This window comes from Coccidioides immitis (assembly GCF_000149335.2).
Source record: "Coccidioides immitis RS genomic scaffold supercont3.2, whole genome shotgun sequence".
NCBI classification, from domain to species: domain Eukaryota; kingdom Fungi; phylum Ascomycota; class Eurotiomycetes; order Onygenales; family Onygenaceae; genus Coccidioides; species Coccidioides immitis.
The window spans coordinates 2,553,194-2,574,638 of record NW_004504309.1 but is presented as its reverse complement, the minus strand read 5'-3'; the positions used below and the strand labels follow the sequence as shown (position 1 = coordinate 2,574,638).

Genomic DNA, 21,445 nt, shown 5'->3' with positions numbered 1-21,445 from the left:
CATCCACTCACAACCCCGCTAGCTTTCTAAGCGCCAGTGGATACATTCCTTGCATCTAGATTTCACCATGATCTTGTACTGTACTTTTCTCGAATACGACCCGTTCTGCTGACATTTGCTGGTTTGGTTTGGTTGCAATTGCTATCCAGCAGAGCCCGAGCTCTCGAAAACCCAAACAACTCCAAAAAAGAATAAAAAAACGATTGAAAAGCCATTGTTCTTCACCTGCAAAAAAAAAAATGGCTGATGAGGGCGCGTTAGCAAATCATTATCAGGTGCTCGAGGAGCTTGGGAGTGAGTTGTGTCTCGATTGGTTGTCCGGTGATACATCACACTTCCTAACTTTCGATTCTCCATAGGTGGAAGTTTCGGGGTCGTGTACAAGGCCATCGAGAAGGCGACCGGGGAGATTGTCGCGATCAAACATGTACGAAACAAAAATAGAACGAAACGCTTCGCGTCAGATGCTTACCTTTCCCTTCTCTCGACAATAGATCGATCTCGAGTCGAGCGACGATGATATCCAGGAAATTCAACAGGAGATCTCGGTGTTGGCTACGTGCGCGAGTCCCTACGTTACACAATACAAGACTAGTTTCCTGAGAGGACATAAGCTATGGATCGTGATGGAATACCTAGGTGGAGGCTCTTGCCTTGACTTGGTACTCTATCCTGTCGCTTCTTTTCAAGTTGCGCAACCATTTTACTGACCGCACATAGCTTAAACCAGGGCCATTCAACGAAGCACATATCGCAATCATCTGCCACCAACTTCTGCTAGGTTTAGACTATCTGCACCATGAAGGGAAAATTCATCGTGATATAAAAGCCGCCAATGTTCTCTTGTCGCAGACGGGAAAAGTTAAGCTGGCGGATTTCGGGGTCGCAGCCCAACTCACAAACATCAAGTCCCAACGGAATACCCTTGTCGGGACTCCATTCTGGATGGCGCCGGAAGTCATTCAGCAAGCGGGGTATGACTTTAAAGCCGATATTTGGTCGCTTGGTATTACTGCGATGGAGATGATTAATGGAGAGCCTCCGCACGCGAGCACACACCCGATGAAAGTGTTGTTTCTCATCCCGAAAGCGCCTGCTCCCAGGTTGGAAGGGAACAAGTATAGCGCTCATTTCAGAGATTTCATTGCCCAATGTCTAATCAAAGATCCGGATCGACGGCCTACCGCAAAAGAACTACTGAGGCATAAATTCATCCGAGGAGCGGTGAAAACGGAACCTTTGCAAGAATTAATCCAGAGGCGTCAGGAATGGGAGGCAACCAAGGGAGTTTCAGATAACGTGAAATACTACGCAGAGTCATTGTATGGAGCTACTCCAGAAACTCGGGCAGTTGCAGGCGCTAACAGCCAGAACAGAAATACCATTACTCGTAGCGATGATGACGATGGTTGGGTATTCGATACTGTCAAGCCTGGTACTATAGCTTCCGCAAAGAATACCCAGAAGCGATTAAGGGCCGCAACACACTCCCTCGAAGACCTTGACGAGGTTGCTGAGACGATGGACCATCTTGACGTTACTGAGCCCACGCCCGAGCGAAAACCTGTGAGAAACTCGACTGTGAGACGGACTTCCGTTTTGGAGCGGACATCATCCATAAGGCGATCAACTAGCAAACGAAAATCGAGCGGTGCAAAGCAACCCTTAGGGGTTGACCTCACATTTGGCAACAGTCCATCCACGGTAAGGCAATTCCGCCGCCTCTCTGACAGAGAGGACTGCGAGAATGAAATTCCGGGCACTATTCCCGGAATGGATGAAACCCATGCTCCGAAAACGCTGTTCTCCCCCGAGCCACAAAGCAAGGAAGCTGCGATTGGTAGAAGGATGTACAGCTGCGGTGTCGGACTGGCATGCCAGGAGGCATTGGCGAACACATGGGACCAAGACAAAAGAGAGGCCATTTCACGGCTCGCAGAAGCCTGGAGCGAGCTTGAAATGGTTGACCCAGAGGGTCTCTATCAGATTGTCAAGGCGTCCTATGAAAAACTTCAAGTGTAGGTGACCCATTCCATCCTATGCCGTAATAATGCAAGCATGTAGCTAACTGGTATTGTGCACAGAGACCCCAAAACCGCCGGCGCTCTTTCCAAGCCTGCTCCAATTGAATCTCCGCAAAGACCAAAGCTAATGCTTGCTCAAAACAACCCGCACCTTAAGAGCCATAAGAGACGCCAGTCAGCACAGCTTGCAGCGGAACAGTCATCGTATCTTGGAAACCTGAAGCTTCCAGGCCAGTCAGTTCCTGGCATGGAGCATACCAAGCAGCTTGCTGACGTTCTCTATGGCCGTTGGAGTGAAGGTTTGCGGAACAGATGGGCGGCTCCCTAGACCGTGATTTTGTAAAAGATATCCAGGGGGAACATCGAATTGCACCCTGAAATATCCTTTTTTTTTTTTTTTGGTTGAGGATCATATTTCATGTATAATATGGATGTCGTTCGAGTGACTTTGCCTGATATCACTTTCATTGCATTTTGGCGTTTTCGTACCTTCGCTCGTTCCCTTTCTACCCTTTTTTTTCTTCTCTCGCTGTTGCTTGCTTGTCCAGCGGTCGATCCGTACTTCTACCATTCGTTCGGGATTTTGGAAATTTCAGGAGCCTTCCATTGGGCGGCGTTAAGCGGGCGTCACGAGGCGACATTTCGACTTGGTATGTGAATGGGCCATCTTGTTCTCTCTCTCTCTCTCTTTTTTTTTTCCTTTTTTTTTTCTTTTCGTTTTTAAATCTACATATGCCCGGTTGTTTGGCGTTATTCTGTTTTCCAGATATCCCACACTACGTTTTGTGTCTTTGGAGCTCTGATCTATCTGCTCTCGCTTTCTTGTTCGGAGTTTCAACCAATAAGGGCCCACAGGCCATCTATGGTTTAGACGGATATTATGTAGCAGGTTTCAATGCCAGTTGTCCGATATCTTCGTTTCCAGCGCGGCTATCTACTCGCCGAAGCAGCTTAGGTCTCTCCTCTCGAGTCTCTCCTGAAAGATGCGGCGGTAAAGGAAGCGAGCGGGTTTGCGTGGATGGCAGCCGCGCTAGGCCTCAAGCGGCTAGCCGGACGCGGCAGCCAGCTCCATTCTGCTGAAACGAGCCCCGTTCGAAGCTGACGGTCCCTCGCCGTCCTGAGCGTTATAATCTCCCCTGAGCTCGCCGTTTTGTTTTTCTGGTCGTCGAAACGAGTCTGTTGGGCTTCAGCTTTCATTGTGCTTGAAGCAATGACGAGCCGCATACATCCCGAATGATACCAATTTTTTTTATTTTCTTTTTCTTTTTTTTTTTGTTTGGAACTCTTACATGATAGATGCGTGACGACTGCTAGTTGGTCCCATGGATGACCTCTGGAGCCCTGAACCTTCTCGGGGTAAGCCCCCGTTGCTCGACCCGGAGCTGGAGAATGAAGGGCAACAACGACAGCGGGTATCTCGTCCTAATGCTGCCGCACGCCACTCGAAACGCTTGACACTCAATTTTCCCATCACCACACCCCCCGTTTCGTCTGATCCGGCCTCGCCGTCCACACACATCATGTCGCCACTCGCCAGTTCCTCGACGTTTCCCTCCCCGGGTCGATCCTTAACCGCAACCCCGGCGTTGAATGAACCCGTCGATGAAGGATACATGTTCCTAACCGCTCTTGCGGCCCAGGAGAGAAAGGTGCTGGAGCTAAGAGAAGAACTTCAAAAGGCTGAAGCCGAACTTGTGAGCCTAAAAAAGCAGTGGGCTATGGGGGAGAAAGGAAGGAGGAGGACCGAGATCGTCCATCACGCAGAAGTGATGAAACCCCTCAAGACGCCGGCTGATGAACCGACTGCGAACGGTATCGATCCTGAACGAGCCGCGCCTTCTGACCTTACCAAAGTCGCATTGCAGACAAGAATGAGTCGCGAGCTGGATAGAAGGAATACCTTAAGGCAATTAACCCAGCAATATCCTACCGGAAATGGCTCCATTTCATCCGGACGTCCGCGAACGGTTTTTCAAAGTTCTCGTCACGTCAGAACTCTCTCGTTGCTGTCCCCTAACGGGCTGGAACCTCTATCGCTCGGAACGACTACCAGTTCGTCGCGAAACCCCCAGCTTGTTAGAGGATCCAGTCACCCCAGATCTGCCACTCTTCCTTCCCTTGATCGCGACGACCCGAAAAATGCCGAAGGTGCTATCTCTACAGCCAGAATAAAAATGCAAGATGAGCGGAATTTATGGCGGCGTTCATTGCCAATGACTCAAGATGGGACCGCTGAGACGCTGATGCGCACTGGGAAGCAGATGGCGTCGGATTTCAAAGATGGATTATGGACATTCTTGGAGGATATCCGTCAAGCTACGGTTGGCGAAGAAGGAATCAATGCGACAGAGTCAAGGTCCATGTATGCAGCCCATCGTTCATCGTCTCGTCCGTCTCGGCGGACCGGTATGGACGCTACTGCAAGTCGAGAACAGTCCGTTGGATCGTCGACCGCCGCCAGGCCTGCTACATCGAAGAAGATACCGGAGGCTAGGGCATCCATTTCGAAGCAGGAAGACGTCTCCTTCTGGAGTGAATTCGGCATTGACCCTCCCGAAAAGCCCAAAGCAAGTTACAGTTCTTCCAAGAATAAGGGTGGAAAGCAGAATGCTAAAGAGTCCAATCTTTTGGATGTGGATGATAACTGGGATGTATGGGATACCCCTCAACCCAAAACCCATACTCCATCGTCAAGCAGTTCCACATTCCCTTCTTCCAGGCGAGACCCATCGCCTTCGACGGGGGCAAGCAGTCCTCGGACAAGTGCAAGGTCAGCACCTTTTCAACGCCGCCAAACCGTTTTATTATTTGGATATAACTAACGGTCTCGCAGTTTCGCAGACCTTAAAACCATCGAAATTGAAAATGGCACCGACAGTGCTCCATCTGACAGTATTCCATGGCCGGCGTTAACGAAGCTCCGGCCTTCGAATTTAACACGGACAGCATCGAGTTTGATGGCCGAGTGGGAGCGGAGCCTATCGCCCTCTCCGTGTCCTTCTCCCTCCAATGAGGCTGAATACAAAGACCTTAAAAACGACTGAAAGTCAGAAAGCCACCCGCCAATGGTTACATGACGCGCTATGTTTTTTTAAGATACCCATCTGATAGCCTCAATGCACCTACAATAATGAGATCGCAAATACGACACACATGTTTGGCTGCGCCTTTTACTTGCCACTTAGCAGATATATCTTCCCTTCTTGCAATTGTCACAGGACCCCCTGGATGACATAATGATGCCGACATGTATATTGCATAATATTGTTGATTTCTTTTTCTCCTAATCTTTTTTCCGGTACATTCTTGGGCTATTCTAGTCAATGACTTCAGGGGTGAATGTCCAATAACCGTTATATATTTTGACCATAATGTTGACTTCTTGGGTAGATGGACATTTGGGTGTGTGATGGAAAAATTTTAATAAAGTAATCCATCCTTTTAAGTTACTCTGCTCTGCTAGTCTTCAAAGTGGGATATCTATTTGGTGTTCAACTGGTTAATGATTGGGCTCTTAGCTGGTCTTCTATGCGATCCATGTCCTCCAACTTTTGAAGGAGAGAGGTGTCATTTTCTTGGAAGCCCAATAATTCGATGGTAGGGGCATTAAGTCACGCGCATTGTCCTGGAAGGGCGAGACGGAAAGCAACAGACAACTTCTTCCCCTTGGCTCCAACCAGTGGTTGTCAAAGCTATATCTGTTCATTGTGCTTATGAACATGCCCTGCTGAATATGCAACTAGACTAATTACAGATAATCATATCTTTGAACCCCCTCTTCTTCTTGCCTCACGTTCTTTATCCCTTAGATATCGCCTCAATATCTTCCCACTCGCACTTTTTGGGATAGCATCAATAAACTCGATCCCACCATGTAGCCATTTATAATGCGCCTTATGGTCCTGGACATGTTTTTGGATGTCGTGTATCAGTGTTTGATGGTCAACTGTTATCTCGCTGGCCTTCACGACAAAGGCCTTCGGCACTTCACCCGCCGAATCGTCGTGGACACCGATGACTGCGGTATCAGCGACCGCCGGGTGCGTGAGGAGGTGAGCCTCCAGTTCTGCTGGCGCTACTTGGAACCCCTATAAAAGAGAAAGAATAAAACTCCAGTTAGCCCCCCCCCAACTAGGATAATGCAAAGACTATTCGGGCCAAGGGATGGCCTCCTGCTTAGATGTTTCCCTACCTTAACTTTGATCAACTCTTTTATCCGGTCGACGATGAAGACATGATCCTCTCCATTGAAACTCTTCCGGAAAACCGCCTCGTCGCCTGTTCGTAGCCATCCGTCTTGGAATGTCTCCCTGTTCGCCGCCTCGTTATTGAGATAGCCCAGGACAATGGTCGGGCCATGGAGTAAAAGTTCTCCTGGCGTATCGTACTCCTCAACCTCGGTTCCGTCAGGGGTTACCAATCGTGCCTGCAGCAGTGGTAGGAGGCATCCGGACGAACCAAAGAAGATATCGTGCGGACTTGTATGCGTTGCGACTGCAGTGGTTTCGGTAAGACCTTCTGGGGGGTTAGAAACTGAGATGGATTTTCATTATCAGAGCAATTGCGTAGTAGAGCTCACCGTACGCCTGGAGAATCGACCATGTTGGATATAGCCTATGGAGATCTTCCGCAGTCTCGTTCCCTAGGGGGGCCGCACCCGTGATTATATGGCGCACGCTATTCAGTTCATACTTCTTCATGAGGCTTTCATTCTTGACCATGGAGATAATGACAGGTGGTACCTGCATGAGGAGATAAGCCTTGTGAGCCCGATATTTTGAATGAATCGGCTTTACTTACAACGTAAAGCACATTGATTTTGCATCTTTCAATTGCCCCCAGGAGGGTAGCAAGCTCGAACTTTGGAACAACGACGACGCACTCGCCTCGATAGACTGCCGAGTGAAAGACAGATAACCCGAAAATATGGCTGTAGGGTAGAAGTCCGAGAACCGTATCCTTCTGATTCTCAGTGCGAGTATGGCCCTCAAAGAGCTTGAAAAGCGAGATTTGAGAGATCACGTTCATATGCGAAATCATAACTCCTTTCTGGGCGGCATAGGATTAGCTTAAGGGCTCTAAGCAATAATGCCAGGCCTGGGTTTTACTCACCGGAAGGCCCGAGGTTCCACTGGAGAAGCATAAATAAGCGCATTGTCGGGCAGCCTGCCCCTTTTTCCATCTCAAATCCTCCAATTCGTCAAGATTGGAGCCTTTTTCGATGAGTTGGTTGACGGTCTTAAATTTCAAAGGCTTTGAACCACTTCCAGTAAAGCTCTGAGGCATATCTAGCAAATAAACCCGGTTCCTGGGAATGCCGCATTTTGCAGCTGCTTTCAAGGCTGTGTCCAATAGTGGTAAGCAGGTAAATAGCGCATGAACGTTGGACGCTTGGAGCTGATATGCAAGCTCATTTACTGAATATGCTGCGCTGGCCAAAGAAGCTATTCCTGATAGTCTATGGACAGCCCATGTCAGCGGGAAGAAATCAATCTATGTGCGAGGATTTATCAGTATGTTTAGTGTGGCCCAGCTGCCAACTATAAATTTTCAATAGTAGATATCCATACTGTATTCAGCGAAAAGACGCAAATCGTCTTATCCCATTCCGTCCTCAGGTTCGGCCGCCACCCAAACTCGTTCGCAAGAGCTCGTGCTAGGTAGTCAACGCGCTGGGAGACCTCAACCGCAGTATATCCGTCACCCGTAGCTCCCCAGATAAACGGCTTTTTGGAAGCTGTCAAGCCCGCTCGGCAATACTTTTCGTTTAGAATAAATTCAGAAATAGGAATTGAATCCGGTATCGAGTCTATCGACGCATTGTGCACCCAGGATGGACCTCTAAACCCCATGGTGGAGGCGTCTTTCGGTTCCCGACGGTGATGCGGGGACGTGAGGGGGTTCGATGCGATCGCGACAACTGGTCTGAGGGGAATCAAACGGTGACCGTCGAAGCTGGCTTGTTCTATATCATAGAATCATCACTGGATTGTCGTAACTATGTGCGCAATAGCGATTTTGAACGCGACAACTTGAGCAAAATAATAGGGGATTGTGTTCGGCTAACGAGGTTAATAATGTTAAGCTTAAAGCCGAAATCCGGGGTAGTTGCCAGGAATGCCGGAGACTGGCGGCGGCTTAGATTTTCCCGAGAGGCCGCAGAACAATTTGACCAGCAGGATAAAGATGTCTTCTCAGTATTGGAATACCGGGAGTAAATGTGGAATATATGTGTTACGCTACATGGTGGAAGCGAAAGCACAAAGCTATAACGCAATCAAGTCCATTATGACGGAATTGTAGCTAGTGGGGCTTTCGAACTTCGAGCGGATGTCACAAACCTTCCTTTCGATCCCAAGTGTGGAAAACGAATGCCGGAAGCCTTTGACCATTTACATGTATGGACCAGGGATGAAGTTGTGTGAGATCTGCTGGTGACACCTCAACAGCCCCTTGACTGGTTTGCTGGCTTTGGTCATAGTATCCAAAGTGCCCTCGGCATCTGTACCAACTTCGGAGACTGAATGCCCATTTAGTTTCCTTGGGAGAGAACACTATGTTTCTGAGGCCGGAGATGGTCAAATGACTAAATGGCCACTCAAGCATATGCAGAAGCCATGCCTTTCCGTAGGACAGCAGTGTAATCAAACTTCAGATTTAAGAGGCACCAGCTTTCGACACGAGCTTTTGCGGGTTCAAGTCAAAAGAGCCCGGTCGAGCGGAGCCAAAAATGCCTCGAGGAGAGGATGCTGACCTAGCGCCTCAAAAAAGGGGCAGAGCATTGAATAACCTTGCCGCAACAGACCTTTGGATTATACCTGGAAAGATGTTATTGCAGACATACTCGACCAAACCGGGGTTCAAGATTCCTTCTCCGCAGCAAGCAGCCCCCGGTCCCTGTTCGTATTGCTTCGTCGGAGAGAAGTTCGTACGTTTTGCGTAGCCCTATTGAGAGGGGCAATCAAGCATGAATTCATACCTAGAGGCTCTCACCCATCACGAATAGGGGAGAAAACTTGGAACTTGCTGCCTAACTTCAACAGCATTGTCTTGTCGGCAGAATATGCAAATTCTTCAATGGATTGCATAAACTCTTGGGAAGTAAGATGAGCACGCATTTATCGGTAGGACACGTAGTTATAGTCCAATATTCTGATAGCTGGAAGCCCATGAGCCTGATCGTCGTGAGGCCTCGATGGAGAAGAGAACTTTCCAAAGTGAGGTCTTGGCGTTGATTTTTTGGGGGGAGAAAAGCGAGTAACTCAACAAGCGCGCGCTTAGCCCCGTCGCAGGCGGATGGCGGCCGCGTCTACCTCACCAGCCCGACGAGCAGCTGGTTTCAGCCAGTTCACAACGCCCCAAAACCCGCTTCCCATCCCCGTATCCCAATTCCATCCTGATATTCCCCCTTCTCTGCCCATATTTTTGACCCTTATCCCCTTTGCCGCTTCTTTCTGAATCCGCTCCCGGCACACCGATAGACCAGAATGGCATCCGGCTACGACAGAGCTCTCTCAGGTAAGTCCAAGCAGTCAAGCTCCATGTAGCTTGTTTAATCCACTAACTTTTACTTCGCATTTAGTTTTTAGGTATGTTTTGGGCCCTCACCAGCTATATAATCGCTAGGCGCGTACCCTAACACCATGCCAGCCCTGATGGGCACGTCTTCCAGGTCGAATACGCCTTGGAAGCCGTCAAAAGAGGTTCGTCGGAGACGCTGTAAATAACATCCCGTCCACAAAACTTACACACAACAGGTACCTGTGCGGTTGGAGTGAAAGGAAAAGATATCGTCGTTTTAGGCTGCGAAAAGCGATCGGCAATGAAGCTTCAAGACACAAGGATCACCCCCTCCAAAATTGGCCTCATCGATGAACACGTTTGCCTTGCCTTTGCCGGTCTCAATGCAGATGCTAGAATATTGGTCGATAAGGCGAGAGTGGAGGCCCAATCTCACCGACTGACGGTCGAAGATCCCGTAACGATCGAATACATTACAAAGTACGTCGCTGGTGTACAGCAGCGTTATACTCAAAGTGGTGGTGTCCGGCCATTCGGTATCAGTACCTTAGTAGTCGGATTCGACAGCGGAGACTCCACTCCTCGCCTCTACCAGACCGAGCCTTCCGGCATATATTCCGCATGGTGGGTTCGAGGATTCAACATTTAACCCAAGAGCTACCTACTGAAGAATCTATAGGAAAGCAAATGCAATTGGCCGGTCTAGTAAAACTGTCCGAGAGTTCTTGGAACGAAACCATAAGGATGGCATGGACAGGGAAGAAACCATCCAACTCGCAATCAAATCGCTGCTCGAAGTCGTCCAAACTGGCGCCAAGAACATCGAAATCGCAATCATGGCCCCGGGAAAGCCAATGGAAATGCTCCCCAGCGAACAGATCGAGACGTATGTAAAGAGCATAGAGGCCGAGAAACAAGAGGAGGCGGCGAAGAAAAAGACGGGTAGGACCCCAGGAACCGGCACTGCCGCGATACTGACTCGGGCCGGCGGCGAAGGTTCTGAGAGCTGAAGAGTTGGGATACTTGACCATGCAGCCCTTTTTCAGACTCTTGTTCTCATTTTCATTAGAAGCAATCGTTCTATCATACTCAAACAGACGTATTGTGATCGCGGTTTAATCTAGAGTGTATACCTTGGGGGAAGCCCGAAGCTCATATATCGTCAAAAACTTTTCTCATCACGTCGTTATTCCCTGCAACTGTAGGCTATCTATCCCAATTTATTCGGAGCCTCCTTCACATCGAAGATAGATCTTTGCGATTCCTGGCGTACTCTCTCGTCCTTCAGCATTCTGGAGTCGACGCGAACGTCCTCTCCTTCGATCTTGAGGGCGGGTTTGGGTGTGACAGCTTCGATTACAAAGTGGTTATCGCAATGGGGACAATACTCATCACTGCATGTAGAAAGTCCTCTTAGTCAAACTTTTCCCGGTAAATATTTTGCGTGGTCAATGAAGGACGTGCCTCTCCTCAAATTCTGAAGCGTCCTTTCGGAAGCATTTCTTGCATTTCTTGCATGCAAATGTCTGCAACAACAAGCAACGTCGTTAGACATACATACGACTTCTCCCCACAGGACGACGTAGGATCAAGATCCGCTAACCATCTCAAAGGACTGCAGGAGCTCATGGCTTTCCTGTTCGCGGTGGCATTCAACACAGTCAAACCATTTTCGACCTTCAGGGCTGTTAGAAATCCCATTTCAGCACGCTGTAGCCCGGGGACTCGGGGAAACTTGCAGCATGGTGACCGGATCGACACCTGCGCGTTGAGAATGTGGTGGCTGGTCCAGGCGTCAGCAGAAGAATGTCTTCCCAGCCTCATCCGAGACTGTCAAAGAGCGGTTGTCCCGTACCACATAATATCGCACGGGTGTGTGTCGGAAGCTTTTGATGGTCGAAGTTATGGGCAGATTTTGCGGGCTGTACTCCCGTATCCGAAGTAAAAGCGAAGAATATCCTTCCCGCTTCCTATATCTCTCTCGTAACTTGAGATTCAATAACAAGTTACCCCTGACGCGGTGCTTGCTTTGTCATTCGAATAGCTTGACAAGGCGAACGTTCGAGAAGGCCGAGGGTGAGCGCAAGGGCGGGCTTGGGTCTGGCGGCGAACTGACTTTGTAACTAACCACGCTGGGGGGTGAAGTGAAGAGGAATCCCTGAAACAACCTTCAAACTGACCCCCCAACTAAAATAACTAATATGGAGCCTGACGACGTAAGTCACCTCCATGTCAATTCCACGTCCAATCAGACGACCCGCCAAACACCCGTCGCCGTGAATTTATCGAGCAGCACCAGCATCGAACCCGCTCACGAGACATCGCCGCTCTCTTTATTTACCTGAAACCGGTCGCGCAGAGCCCATGTTCGGTTTCTTGTCGACACCCTGCAGCCCGGGTCCCTGTCCACAGTAGTCAACCGCTGGCCAACTTTCTTCTTCTTTCCTACTACCCAGCCGAACTCTCGAGGCCGCATGCGCGACCCGATATCATCAACTCCGGACACCTGTTACCAGCCTGGGGATGGTTGACGGGGACTTCGCAAGACTGCTCGCTACCCTTGCCGGTACATCTCAGACAGAACAGCTCAGCGGTTCCCCCTTTCCGCCCATCTCCTTTCTCTTTCAGACTTAATAGCCTCCTTACCGATGAACCATCCCCGTGGATAGCATAAAGACTGCGAGATATTAACATCACGATGGACCGGAAAAAGACCGAAGATACGGAACAGGAATCTATCGTGAGTCCCGTTTTTTCGCTTTTCAATTTGGAAACCTGGAGAGGAGCTGACATCAGTCCCTTTACACTACAGCGGCCCGTATCTTCACTCCTGTCGCATTTCGAGAACTTAGCCCAATCCAAACGAGATCGCAAGGCTCCAGATGCGCGCGATGCCTCGTCGAGCTTACTGAAGACGCCAGCCTCGAATGATGACATCCCCCTTGGTCGTGCTTCCCTGGACTTACCGCGCCCCGAGCCACCATGGGTACCGTCTCGGCCTGGACGCCAAAACACAGTTGCAGCGCCTTTGCAGCCGGCGCAGACTGGGGATTCACCGAGTAGACGACGGTTCGGTCGGCCACTGTCAATGCACTTCCACTCTACCTCCCCGCGAGGCCCTATCCTCACCGTCGAATCGCCACGATCTCCTCCTTCCAATGGTATCACTTCGCCCCGGAGGAGTTTCTTTCACAGTTCGCGAAATGATAGGGATTTACATGGCACGTCCCCCCCAATGCAACGCAGCCCTAACCGCTCGCCAATTCGACCAAAACCCTCTTTACTTGACTCGCCAGGCATAGTTGTTTCCGACGGGAGAAGGTCGGCCGATAGAGATGAGGATGTTAGCAAAGGCCCTAAGAGCTTTTCGCAACCTCCGCCTGTGAACAGGGCAGAAAAACCTAAGATACCAGCTAAAAAGCCAGGGATTGTGGGGAGCTTAGACACCCATACGAACTCCTTCCTTGTTTCGTCCCAGAGGACTTCGTTCGAGGACAGAGTATCTCCGTTTAGCACGCCACCTAGTAGCCCTGAAAAGTCCCCTCCACTGTCGGCCGCCCGAGGACGGGGATCGAATCTCCTTTCGTCGTCTCCATCGTCTCTTGATTCACCAAGCAATCAACCCCGGCTCGAACCTCGATCCTCGCCGCGACCACTTGGCGGGCATATCAGAGAAACAAGTCCTTCAACTCAAACGAAACCGAAGCCTATTCCTAACCGAGATACGAAACCGCCACCACCTCCTCCCCCAGTGAAGAAAGGGGGAACATTTCCAAGGAGTTCCAGACCGATACAAACCCTTGCTGAGAAACTTGCTACCAGTGACGAGCCGGAAGACAGACCTGGTTTGCCTCCGCGATCGAAATCTCCCTCCTCTCGAAGAGCTCCCTTGCCTCGTCCCATTCCGCACTCAAGCCCGGATAGCTCAAGCCATCCATCTCCATTATCGGTCTCACCGCAACTCCAAGAGGGAGGCCACATACAATCGCTGCGGGTTCTAAATGGCCAATCTACCGTGAAGTTTCCCCCGCCTCCTCCCCCTCGAAGAGATAGTAATTTGTCAATACGAATCTCATCCGAGGGTCACAATTCAACGCCACAAACCCCAATGTCACCCGTTCCTCCTCGACTGCCAACGATTCCCTCAAATGCATCTTCAAAGCTTCACATTTCGAGCGTGCCCCGCGAAGAAGTCGCAGAGCCGCGTTCTCTCTCAGACGAGGCCAGCATTCCTAGGATGGATTATCCAGATGCTTCGCATACGAACCGTCGCGCACCGGTTTTTCGCACAGGGACCCGTGGTATCCATACAAAACACGATACTAGAATATTCGACGTTTGCGGGTCATACGCATGTAGCACCGGTTTCTTCACCAAGGTGTGGAATCTTGTGACAGGTGAACAGATCGTGAACTTAAGCCATGGAGAATCTGTGAAAGGTCTGTCCATCGCGTTCAAACCAGGAAGAACCGTGGATGAAGAAGGTAAAGCGGTATGGATCGGACTGAACACCGGGGAAATCTGCGAAGTCGATATTACCACACAAGCTATTATCTCGTCCAGGTTCTCCCCTTCTCGGAGGGAAATCATCAAGATATACCGTTACAAAAAAGAACTCTGGACTCTTGACGATGATGGGAAGTTGCTTGTTTGGCCTCCAGATGAATCCGGCTCGCCGAATCTTCAATACAGCTACAACCATCCTTACGACAGAGTTCCAAAAGGGCCCACATTTTCGATGGTTGTGGACGGCATCCTGTGGTATGCAACTGGGAAAGAAATCAGGCTATATAGACCAAACAAAGACGATGATTCCTTTCAAGTACTCAGATCGCCTCTGGGAAAAGTGCATTCTGGGGATGTAACCTCCGGCACTGCCTGCACGAAACGAGGCGTGGTGTATTTGGGACATGCTGATGGGAAGGTTACGATGTATTCTTCCCGAGATTTCACATGCCTAGGGACTGTCAACGTTAGCGTGTATAAGATCAGTTCACTTGCTATGGTCGGCGACTATCTTTGGGCGGGTTATAAGACGGGTATGATATATGTGTACGATATATCTACAGACCCCTGGACGGTGAAAAAGGATTGGGAAGCGCATCACCACGGTGTCTGTGGGATGTTACTTGATCATAGTAGTATTTGGACGGTAAACAGGCTTCAGGTTGTCTCTTTGGGCGTTGATAACTACATTCGCGCCTGGGATGGAATGCTGGAGGATGACTGGCTCGGTATGTCACACAGAATGACCTCCGAATCCTACATGGCAGTGCTAATATATTCAATAGAAGCAAAGATGCAAGGTCGAGATGTGGAATATTGCGAATTTCGTGAGATCACTGCTGCTGTCTTGACATGGAACGCCGGGGCAGCGGTACCAGGAAATCTTCCCAACAGCAATTTTATAGGAGATGCAATCCATCCAGAAAATCCACCGGATATCTTGGTCTTTGGCTTCCAGGAGCTTGTTGACTTGGAGAATAAGAAGATCACAGCAAGTCAGTACCTAGATCTGAAAATGTTCAATATCGATATGGTCCCACTAACCCCTTCTTAGAAAGCTTGCTCAAAGGCAGTAAAAAGAAAGACCACGATATGGAGCATGTGAGCCGGCGATATCGCGTTTGGAGAGACCACCTTGCGATGTGCATCCGCGAATTCATGCCACTAGATACTACTTACGTATTACTCCACACCGCAAGCCTCATTGGGTTGTTTACCTGTGTATTTGTAAAACAGGACGAGCGCCAGAGAATCACGAACATAAGCGCTGCAGAGGTCAAGCGAGGAATGGGTGGTTTGCACGGAAACAAGGTCCGTAAAGGCCTGAAGGCCCATCCAGCGATCCTTGTAATTGACACTGAATTTAGGGCGCTCTTATTCTTCGGTTTATCCTGGACGATACTTCCGTTTGCTTCGTCAACTGTCACCTGGCAGCTGGTCAAACTCAAACCGCTCATCGTAACAATGACATTGCTGCGATAATGGAGAGCGAGTCACTCCCAATGGAGCCAAGTTCCTCGGCACGCATTGACCGTTTCGTTGGAGGCGGCGACGGGTCCATGATTCTCGACCATGAGATCTGCATCTTGAATGGGGATCTTAACTACCGTATTGATTCAATACCTCGGAATACCGTTCTTGAGGCCATTAAGGCAAACAACCTACCTAAACTCCTTGATCGAGATCAGTTACTTGCATCTAAACGCAAAAACCCTGGCTTTCGGCTACGCTCCTTCAATGAAGCACCCATTACGTTCGCTCCTACGTATAAGTACGATGTCGGCACCGATAATTATGACTCCAGCGAGAAGAAACGCTCACCGGCTTGGTGCGATCGGCTTCTTTACCGTGGTGTTGGCAGAATAAAGCAATTACAATACAGACGGCATGAAGTCCGCGTGTCCGACCATAGGCCTGTTAGTGGTCTATTTAAGATGCGAATCAAAACCATATCACCCAAGCAGCGTACTGCCGTCTGGGAGGTCTGCCAGGCTGAGTTTCTCAAGGAAAAACGGCGACTTGCAACGGAGGCGAGGTAAGATCAACCTCTGAAACCAAATTTGGAATCGACAATATTGCTGTGAATGTCATGGATGTGGATCCGTTTGCTGATTACCTTTTCTAGCATTGATTATCTTGTTCGTGTCCTTGGGGCAGATCCGAAGGAAGCCGAGTCCCTGATCTCTTCTCCAAGAACTTGATTACAGCTCCATTTCGCGACCTCGTGTCATATATCTTACCGCGCATTTGGTTCTTCCCGATCTGCGACAGGAATACCTGATATACGTCGGCCTCCACTTATTTTAGGGCCCGTTTCCTTTCATTAAGTAAACATGTGCTACGAATTAATGATCAATAGAATACCTGCATTATGACGGATACACACCATCGAATACCAAGAATTAAACCGATTTCTCTTTTGTTCCATCTTCCTTTCTTGGCTTCCTTTGGATGTTGTGGAGGGACTTTTTCTCTTCGACTTACAATGTGTACAACAGACTCGTCACTTTGCTCCTATATCTTTTAATCAGTGTTTAATGGTCCCTAGAGGTTTACTGGTTCGTTCGCTTAGGAAAGGTCTGCTGCGTGCATTCCTGGCTTGAGTGTTAATTGGGTCATTTGGTATTAATGAGTGATGACTATTTCTTCCGACTTAGGGAGGTTAATGACTCTTGCAAAAGGGTTGACTGTGACGCATAGACAGGATTTGGGCATGTATGAAGTGCATTTAAATGTCTCAGAGCTTCTGGTGGCTTTTCGATAATATCATTCCTTCGTAGCTCTTTGCTTTTTGAGGAGCACGGGGTTGTCCCGGATTCGCAAGAACCGGACGCTTGAGGTCGTATTTGCGCTTCCGCCTCCCGAGTTAGCGCCGCGATATGATGAAGCCGAGTGCGTGTTGAAACGTTCTTTTTGGATACTCAAGACTTAATGCATCACGATTGTCCAGGTTTGATACCTAGAAACATTTTACGGCTGTCAGTTAGGACAGACTGCCACCTGAAACCCGGGAGTATCCTGTAGGAGCCCCAGGGAGTCGAATTCCTTCGACTTAAGCGAATCCTTGGCCGGGCTATGCAGAGGGTTACTTTCCACCTTCTCCTCTTGTTTTGAAGCAGCGGGCTCCTGAGGAAACAGTTCACAATTCAAGTATGAACTGATATCACTCCCGTCGAACTCCACGGTGCTAAACCCATTTCCCAGGTATCCCCAACGATTGCCGCTCCAATACTCGATTTCATAATCTTCATACTTCGGTTCCTTGATCAGATCAAAAAAAGCCAGTCGACTACCCGGCCACATGACAATGTTGCCATCTATTTTGCCTTGCTTGAACCAGCTGCTGCATGGATCTGCCCAAGCAGTGCGCTGGAGATACACAGAGGCATGCTCAACAAAGTCTCTCATCGCGCTTTCTTTGGGACTTAAGCGGCGAATGTGTTCTTTTCTCATTTTTTTGATGACCTGGATAAAATGGTTGGATAATAACGTGAGAATCGGCAGAATTGATCCCTGAGCCACGGGGCTGTATGGACCACCGTACATGAAATAATTCGGGACATTCGACACTGAAACCGAGATATAACTTTCCGCCCTGTTTTTCCAGCGGTCGGCGATATTTTTCCCATCCAGACCTATTATTGGGAATCGTGGGCGGAAGGTGGTATCGAAGCCTGTGGCACAGATTATCACGTCGACATTAACTTCCGTTCCGTCAGTAGTAAGGAAGCCGTTAGGAGTTATCCCGCCGATATTTTCAGTGTAACAGGTTGTTTTTGAGCCGACGAGGGCCTCAAGATATCCGTTTCCAGGGGTGGGTCGGCGACAGCCAACGTTAAAGTTTTGGGGAATGATCTTAGATATCAGGTGAGTATTATTACCGAGTTTCGATGACATTTCTTTGTGTGAAAACTAAGAAAATAAGTGATCTATTACTTGAAACTCACAGATTTGAAGATCAATGGTCAGGGAGGGCATACCAGGATGGCATCGTCAGACTCTTTGCTATTTCTCAAAACAAACCGGAAACGTCCATTAAGCTCGTCCTCTATCATCTTACGATAGCTGCGATACTTCTCCGGATAGGCCCTCCAGATATCCTTTTGCTCTTCACTATCTGTGGAGATGAATTTGGGTGAGCCGCAATCTCATTAAAGAAAGTGGGCTGCGGCATACATGCGAAATTCTTTCCATCGGGCCCGGCATACTTCTGCGCAAATCCAGGTGTGATCCATGTTGGTGTCCTTACCCAAGTATACAGCTTCGAAACGTCATTATAAATCGCAGCGACTGTCTGGACTCCTGAGCTCCCTGAGCCAATGACGGCAACACTCTTTCCTTTGAGATCGAAACCTTCTTCATATCGTGCAGTGTGGAAGAGCCGCCCTTTAAATCTGTGCAGGCCAGGAATATCCGGCCATTTCCAAGCACTTTTCGAGGTTAGAATGAATGACCCGGCTTATCACACGGGTTTTCTCACTTTAAAATTCCAGCACCACTCAGGAACATATCAAATTCTTCGTCCCATTCTCTCACCACTTCATCTTTTTCATTCCTTTCCACAAGATGCAGGACCCATTTGGATTTGGGTTCCTGCCACGCTGCATGGACAATCGCGGTCCGTAGCCTTATATACCTCATCATCCCCTCGTCATCGACGATTTTCCTGAGATATTCCCAAATTTCCCTGGATGTACTGTAGTACATAGTCCAGCCAGGATTTGGTCTCCACGGGAACTGATAGCTCGCGCTAGGGACATCGCACGCACAGCCTGGATATCGATTTTCCAACCACGTACCCCCAATATCGTGGTTTTTCTCGCACACGACCAAGTCAACATCAGGATCATCTTTGAACGCGAGGATTGCGTGATGAAGAAAGTCAATTCCAGCGGCGCCGGCACCAAGCATGGCAATTTTAAAGGATGGTCGTTCCGGGAAAGCTTCGTTTACCATGTGGTCCGTGATTTTGTATCCGCTTGGAGAAGATACAGGCCATTCAGAACAGAACATGGGACGGTCGAGGGAAGCTGGATGGTCAATATTGGGATTGTTGCTCCCCAAAGGGGGCTGAATATCGTTTGTTTGGGCCATGATAGACGCTCTGCCTTTACTGCTAGCTTCCTGGCCCGACCCGAGCGCTGTTTGGGAATACAGGCACAAAAACTAGATTCCAATATAGTGGTATCACGAAAGTCCGAATGGAAGAGTTATGGCAGCGGACAGGTGATGGTAGTTATCACCGGGAAATCATGGGCAGACACCTCATTCTGGAGAATAAATTATGTGAAGGCGGCTACCGGCTCTCACTCCCTTCATCGCCGGTTACAAATTTCGGGCCCCACCTATCTCCCCGGTACAAGATTGACTGGCTGAAGGTATGACAAATATGGCAAAGTGTACGAGGTGTCCCATGTCCCGGTGTGGCCAGCCAGGATCCAAATAGTACTCGACAAAGCTGCTCAAATTGCTCGCTTCTTCCGTCGTCTGCATGCTGCGAAGTTCCCCCGCCCAACTTTAAGCTTATATCAGAGTTAACCCACCCTAGTTCCCCGCGCACCTAAGGCTCCGGGCCAACCAGGCGGAGAATGGCGTTGGAGTATCGGTCTTGCTATGAGGACCGGCGCCCTATCGCCTACATTGTTTGAAAGCTCTATGATATCGGCCTGCTCGCCAAAGAAGGTTCACATTCGGTGACCAGTATATATCTCAGTCCATAAATCAGTTATGCAATGGTGCCATTAGGTCACCTTAATTATAATTCATTGGTATATTTTGAAGTCGTCTTATAAGAGCCAATATTGCCATGATTGTAGCCGGATCCTCTTCATTTATCCTATACCAAACTTCTGTGCGGACCTTTGTGTTTGGGGTAATCCATCGGATCTTGCGTTATCAAATTTGTAGAATTGTACACAGCTGGTTGCGTATTACAACATAGATTTAACCCACTTGGGAGCCCTCTTTTCTCGAAAGGCGGCCAAACCTGAAATGCAATTTCAGTTAGTAACAGTAGTCTCGAGTGTATTAGATCTACAAGCTCCCGTCAAGTAGAATGGCACAACACTTGAGGTTTTTGGAGAGAACTGATATCGTCGTGGGGGGGGAAGTAGGCCGACTAGAAGCACATACCTTCCTTCACATTCTCTCCAGAATGTAGTCCTTGATCGTATCTGTCCCTGGTGTTTGCAGTTGCTTTATCAATTCCAGCGACTTCCCAAGCTTCTCTAATTCCAGCTCTGGTGACAATGAGTGCATCGGGGCTGAGTTGGGAGAGCTCTTTAGCGAATTCTACCGCTTCATCGATCAGGGATTCATGCGTTTTAGAGATTCTGTTAACGAACATCCAAGATTTAGCTTCTTCTGCGGAAATTGGGCGGCCGGTGAGAGCGATTTCGGACGCAATTTGTAATCCGGCGATGCGCATGATGCGAGGAAGACCGCCAGCGGCAGCGTAGATACCACGCTTTGCTTCTGGGAGGGAAAATTGTGCACGTGGGGACGCGATGACCATATCACTATCAATCTCCAAGTCAGAAAAATTTTTCGCTTGATGTCCCTGGCCATCTTTTTTCAACATATCCGGTATGTGGCTCACCAGTTCAAGCAAATCTCAAACCCACCACCGTAGGCGAACCCATTCACGGCAGCAATGATGGGCTTCTTCCCTTTCCGTGTACTAATGCCCGCAAACCCCGATGGTGGATGACCTTGAAGGTAGGGTTCAGTTGGAGGATTTAATCTATTCCGTTCAACCTCGAGTAAATCCTGGCCTGCGCAGAACGCCTTGTCTCCAGCTCCGGTGATGATTCCGACTTGTAGGGAACCTTCGCTGTCGAACCATTGCCATAGCTTGTGTAGATCCCAGTGACCTTGGAATGGAACGGAGTTTCTTTGCTTTGGGCGGTTGATGGTGACTAGAAGCACGCCGGGCGCAGGGTAGGAGAGGAGATAGAAAGGAGATGACGGAGGCGGCGAGGAGACGGTCATTGCGGGCAGTAATATCGACTTTTGAGGCTATCGTAGTTTATGCCAACGTGCGTCAGAATGAAATAAAACACTAGAAGATAGAAACTGTGACATGGGCATCGTGGCATCTGGGCTCGCAATCCGCTGTTCAACTAATGCGGAGAAAGCACCTCGGCCAGCGGCATAGGAATCTGGGGTCCATCTCGGCATCTCGGCTTGCGGCTACGCCCCAACCTTAACTGAACCAGTCGCCCAAGTCGAGATCTCCGAGCCCTTCAGCCACTAAAGCTCTGGCAAGGGATCTAGCCGGGTCTCTCCCAGGCTTACAGGGGAAAAATACTACCCGCAGAGCGTGTATCTCGTACTATCATACCTTGAAGTTATGTCCCTGAAATTTTCAACCTGGCTTAATGAGGTGAGATTTT

The 21,445-nt window shown here is 49.2% G+C and overlaps 9 protein-coding genes across 9 annotated transcripts; 5 read left to right on the top strand and 4 right to left on the bottom strand.

Moving 5' to 3' along the window:
• Positions 1 to 126: 126 nt before the first annotated feature.
• CIMG_11749 (STE/STE20/YSK protein kinase) lies at positions 127 to 2,938 on the top strand. The gene is made up of 5 exons (XM_012358674.1): positions 127 to 294; positions 360 to 427; positions 495 to 662; positions 721 to 2,018; positions 2,085 to 2,938. Exons 1-5 carry the CDS (start codon positions 240 to 242, stop codon positions 2,350 to 2,352), a joined length of 1,857 nt encoding a protein of 618 aa, XP_012214097.1. The 5' UTR covers positions 127 to 239; the 3' UTR covers positions 2,353 to 2,938.
• Positions 2,939 to 3,298: 360 nt separating this feature from the next.
• Positions 3,299 to 6,473, top strand: CIMG_11748 (uncharacterized protein). The gene is made up of 2 exons (XM_004445315.1): positions 3,299 to 4,794; positions 4,858 to 6,473. The coding sequence occupies exons 1-2, from the start codon at positions 3,347 to 3,349 to the stop codon at positions 5,066 to 5,068; spliced, it is 1,659 nt and encodes a 552-aa protein (XP_004445372.1). The 5' UTR covers positions 3,299 to 3,346; the 3' UTR covers positions 5,069 to 6,473.
• CIMG_06422 (AMP-dependent CoA ligase) lies at positions 4,334 to 8,042 on the bottom strand. The gene is made up of 6 exons (XM_001242525.2): positions 7,595 to 8,042; positions 7,137 to 7,517; positions 6,825 to 7,073; positions 6,604 to 6,766; positions 6,217 to 6,539; positions 4,334 to 6,112 (listed from the first exon to the last, which is right to left on the bottom strand). The coding sequence occupies exons 1-6, from the start codon at positions 7,874 to 7,876 to the stop codon at positions 5,783 to 5,785; spliced, it is 1,728 nt and encodes a 575-aa protein (XP_001242526.2). The 5' UTR covers positions 7,877 to 8,042; the 3' UTR covers positions 4,334 to 5,782.
• Positions 8,043 to 8,641: 599 nt separating this feature from the next.
• Positions 8,642 to 9,259, top strand: CIMG_11747 (uncharacterized protein; the record flags this gene model as incomplete). Its single annotated transcript, XM_012358673.1, has 4 exons — positions 8,642 to 8,651; positions 8,783 to 8,952; positions 9,068 to 9,125; positions 9,168 to 9,259. 4 exons carry the CDS (start codon positions 8,642 to 8,644, stop codon positions 9,257 to 9,259), a joined length of 330 nt encoding a protein of 109 aa, XP_012214096.1.
• A 119-nt stretch (positions 9,260 to 9,378) lies between these two features.
• Positions 9,379 to 10,725, top strand: CIMG_06421 (proteasome component PRE6). The gene is made up of 5 exons (XM_001242524.2): positions 9,379 to 9,542; positions 9,607 to 9,613; positions 9,675 to 9,727; positions 9,782 to 10,169; positions 10,225 to 10,725. The coding sequence occupies exons 1-5, from the start codon at positions 9,512 to 9,514 to the stop codon at positions 10,553 to 10,555; spliced, it is 810 nt and encodes a 269-aa protein (XP_001242525.1). The 5' UTR covers positions 9,379 to 9,511; the 3' UTR covers positions 10,556 to 10,725.
• CIMG_11746 (zinc finger protein) lies at positions 10,478 to 11,587 on the bottom strand. Its single transcript, XM_012358672.1, has 5 exons — positions 11,401 to 11,587; positions 11,285 to 11,328; positions 11,149 to 11,222; positions 11,010 to 11,071; positions 10,478 to 10,939 (listed from the first exon to the last, which is right to left on the bottom strand). Exons 1-5 carry the CDS (start codon positions 11,403 to 11,405, stop codon positions 10,756 to 10,758), a joined length of 369 nt encoding a protein of 122 aa, XP_012214095.1. The 5' UTR covers positions 11,406 to 11,587; the 3' UTR covers positions 10,478 to 10,755.
• A 187-nt stretch (positions 11,588 to 11,774) lies between these two features.
• CIMG_06419 (inositol polyphosphate phosphatase) lies at positions 11,775 to 16,663 on the top strand. Its single transcript, XM_001242522.2, has 6 exons — positions 11,775 to 12,285; positions 12,358 to 14,779; positions 14,837 to 15,046; positions 15,106 to 15,362; positions 15,419 to 16,086; positions 16,177 to 16,663. The coding sequence occupies exons 1-6, from the start codon at positions 12,244 to 12,246 to the stop codon at positions 16,250 to 16,252; spliced, it is 3,675 nt and encodes a 1,224-aa protein (XP_001242523.1). The 5' UTR covers positions 11,775 to 12,243; the 3' UTR covers positions 16,253 to 16,663.
• Positions 16,664 to 17,030: 367 nt separating this feature from the next.
• On the bottom strand, positions 17,031 to 19,494 carry CIMG_11745 (uncharacterized protein; the record flags this gene model as incomplete). The annotated part of the gene is made up of 4 exons (XM_012358671.1): positions 18,532 to 19,494; positions 18,228 to 18,481; positions 18,032 to 18,168; positions 17,031 to 17,963 (listed from the first exon to the last, which is right to left on the bottom strand). Exons 1-4 carry the CDS (start codon positions 19,143 to 19,145, stop codon positions 17,031 to 17,033), a joined length of 1,938 nt encoding a protein of 645 aa, XP_012214094.1. The 5' UTR covers positions 19,146 to 19,494.
• A 452-nt stretch (positions 19,495 to 19,946) lies between these two features.
• Positions 19,947 to 21,164, bottom strand: CIMG_11744 (enoyl-CoA hydratase/isomerase). The gene is made up of 3 exons (XM_012358670.1): positions 20,650 to 21,164; positions 20,184 to 20,569; positions 19,947 to 20,037 (listed from the first exon to the last, which is right to left on the bottom strand). Exons 1-3 carry the CDS (start codon positions 21,039 to 21,041, stop codon positions 19,982 to 19,984), a joined length of 834 nt encoding a protein of 277 aa, XP_012214093.1. The 5' UTR covers positions 21,042 to 21,164; the 3' UTR covers positions 19,947 to 19,981.
• Positions 21,165 to 21,445: the final 281 nt, after the last annotated feature.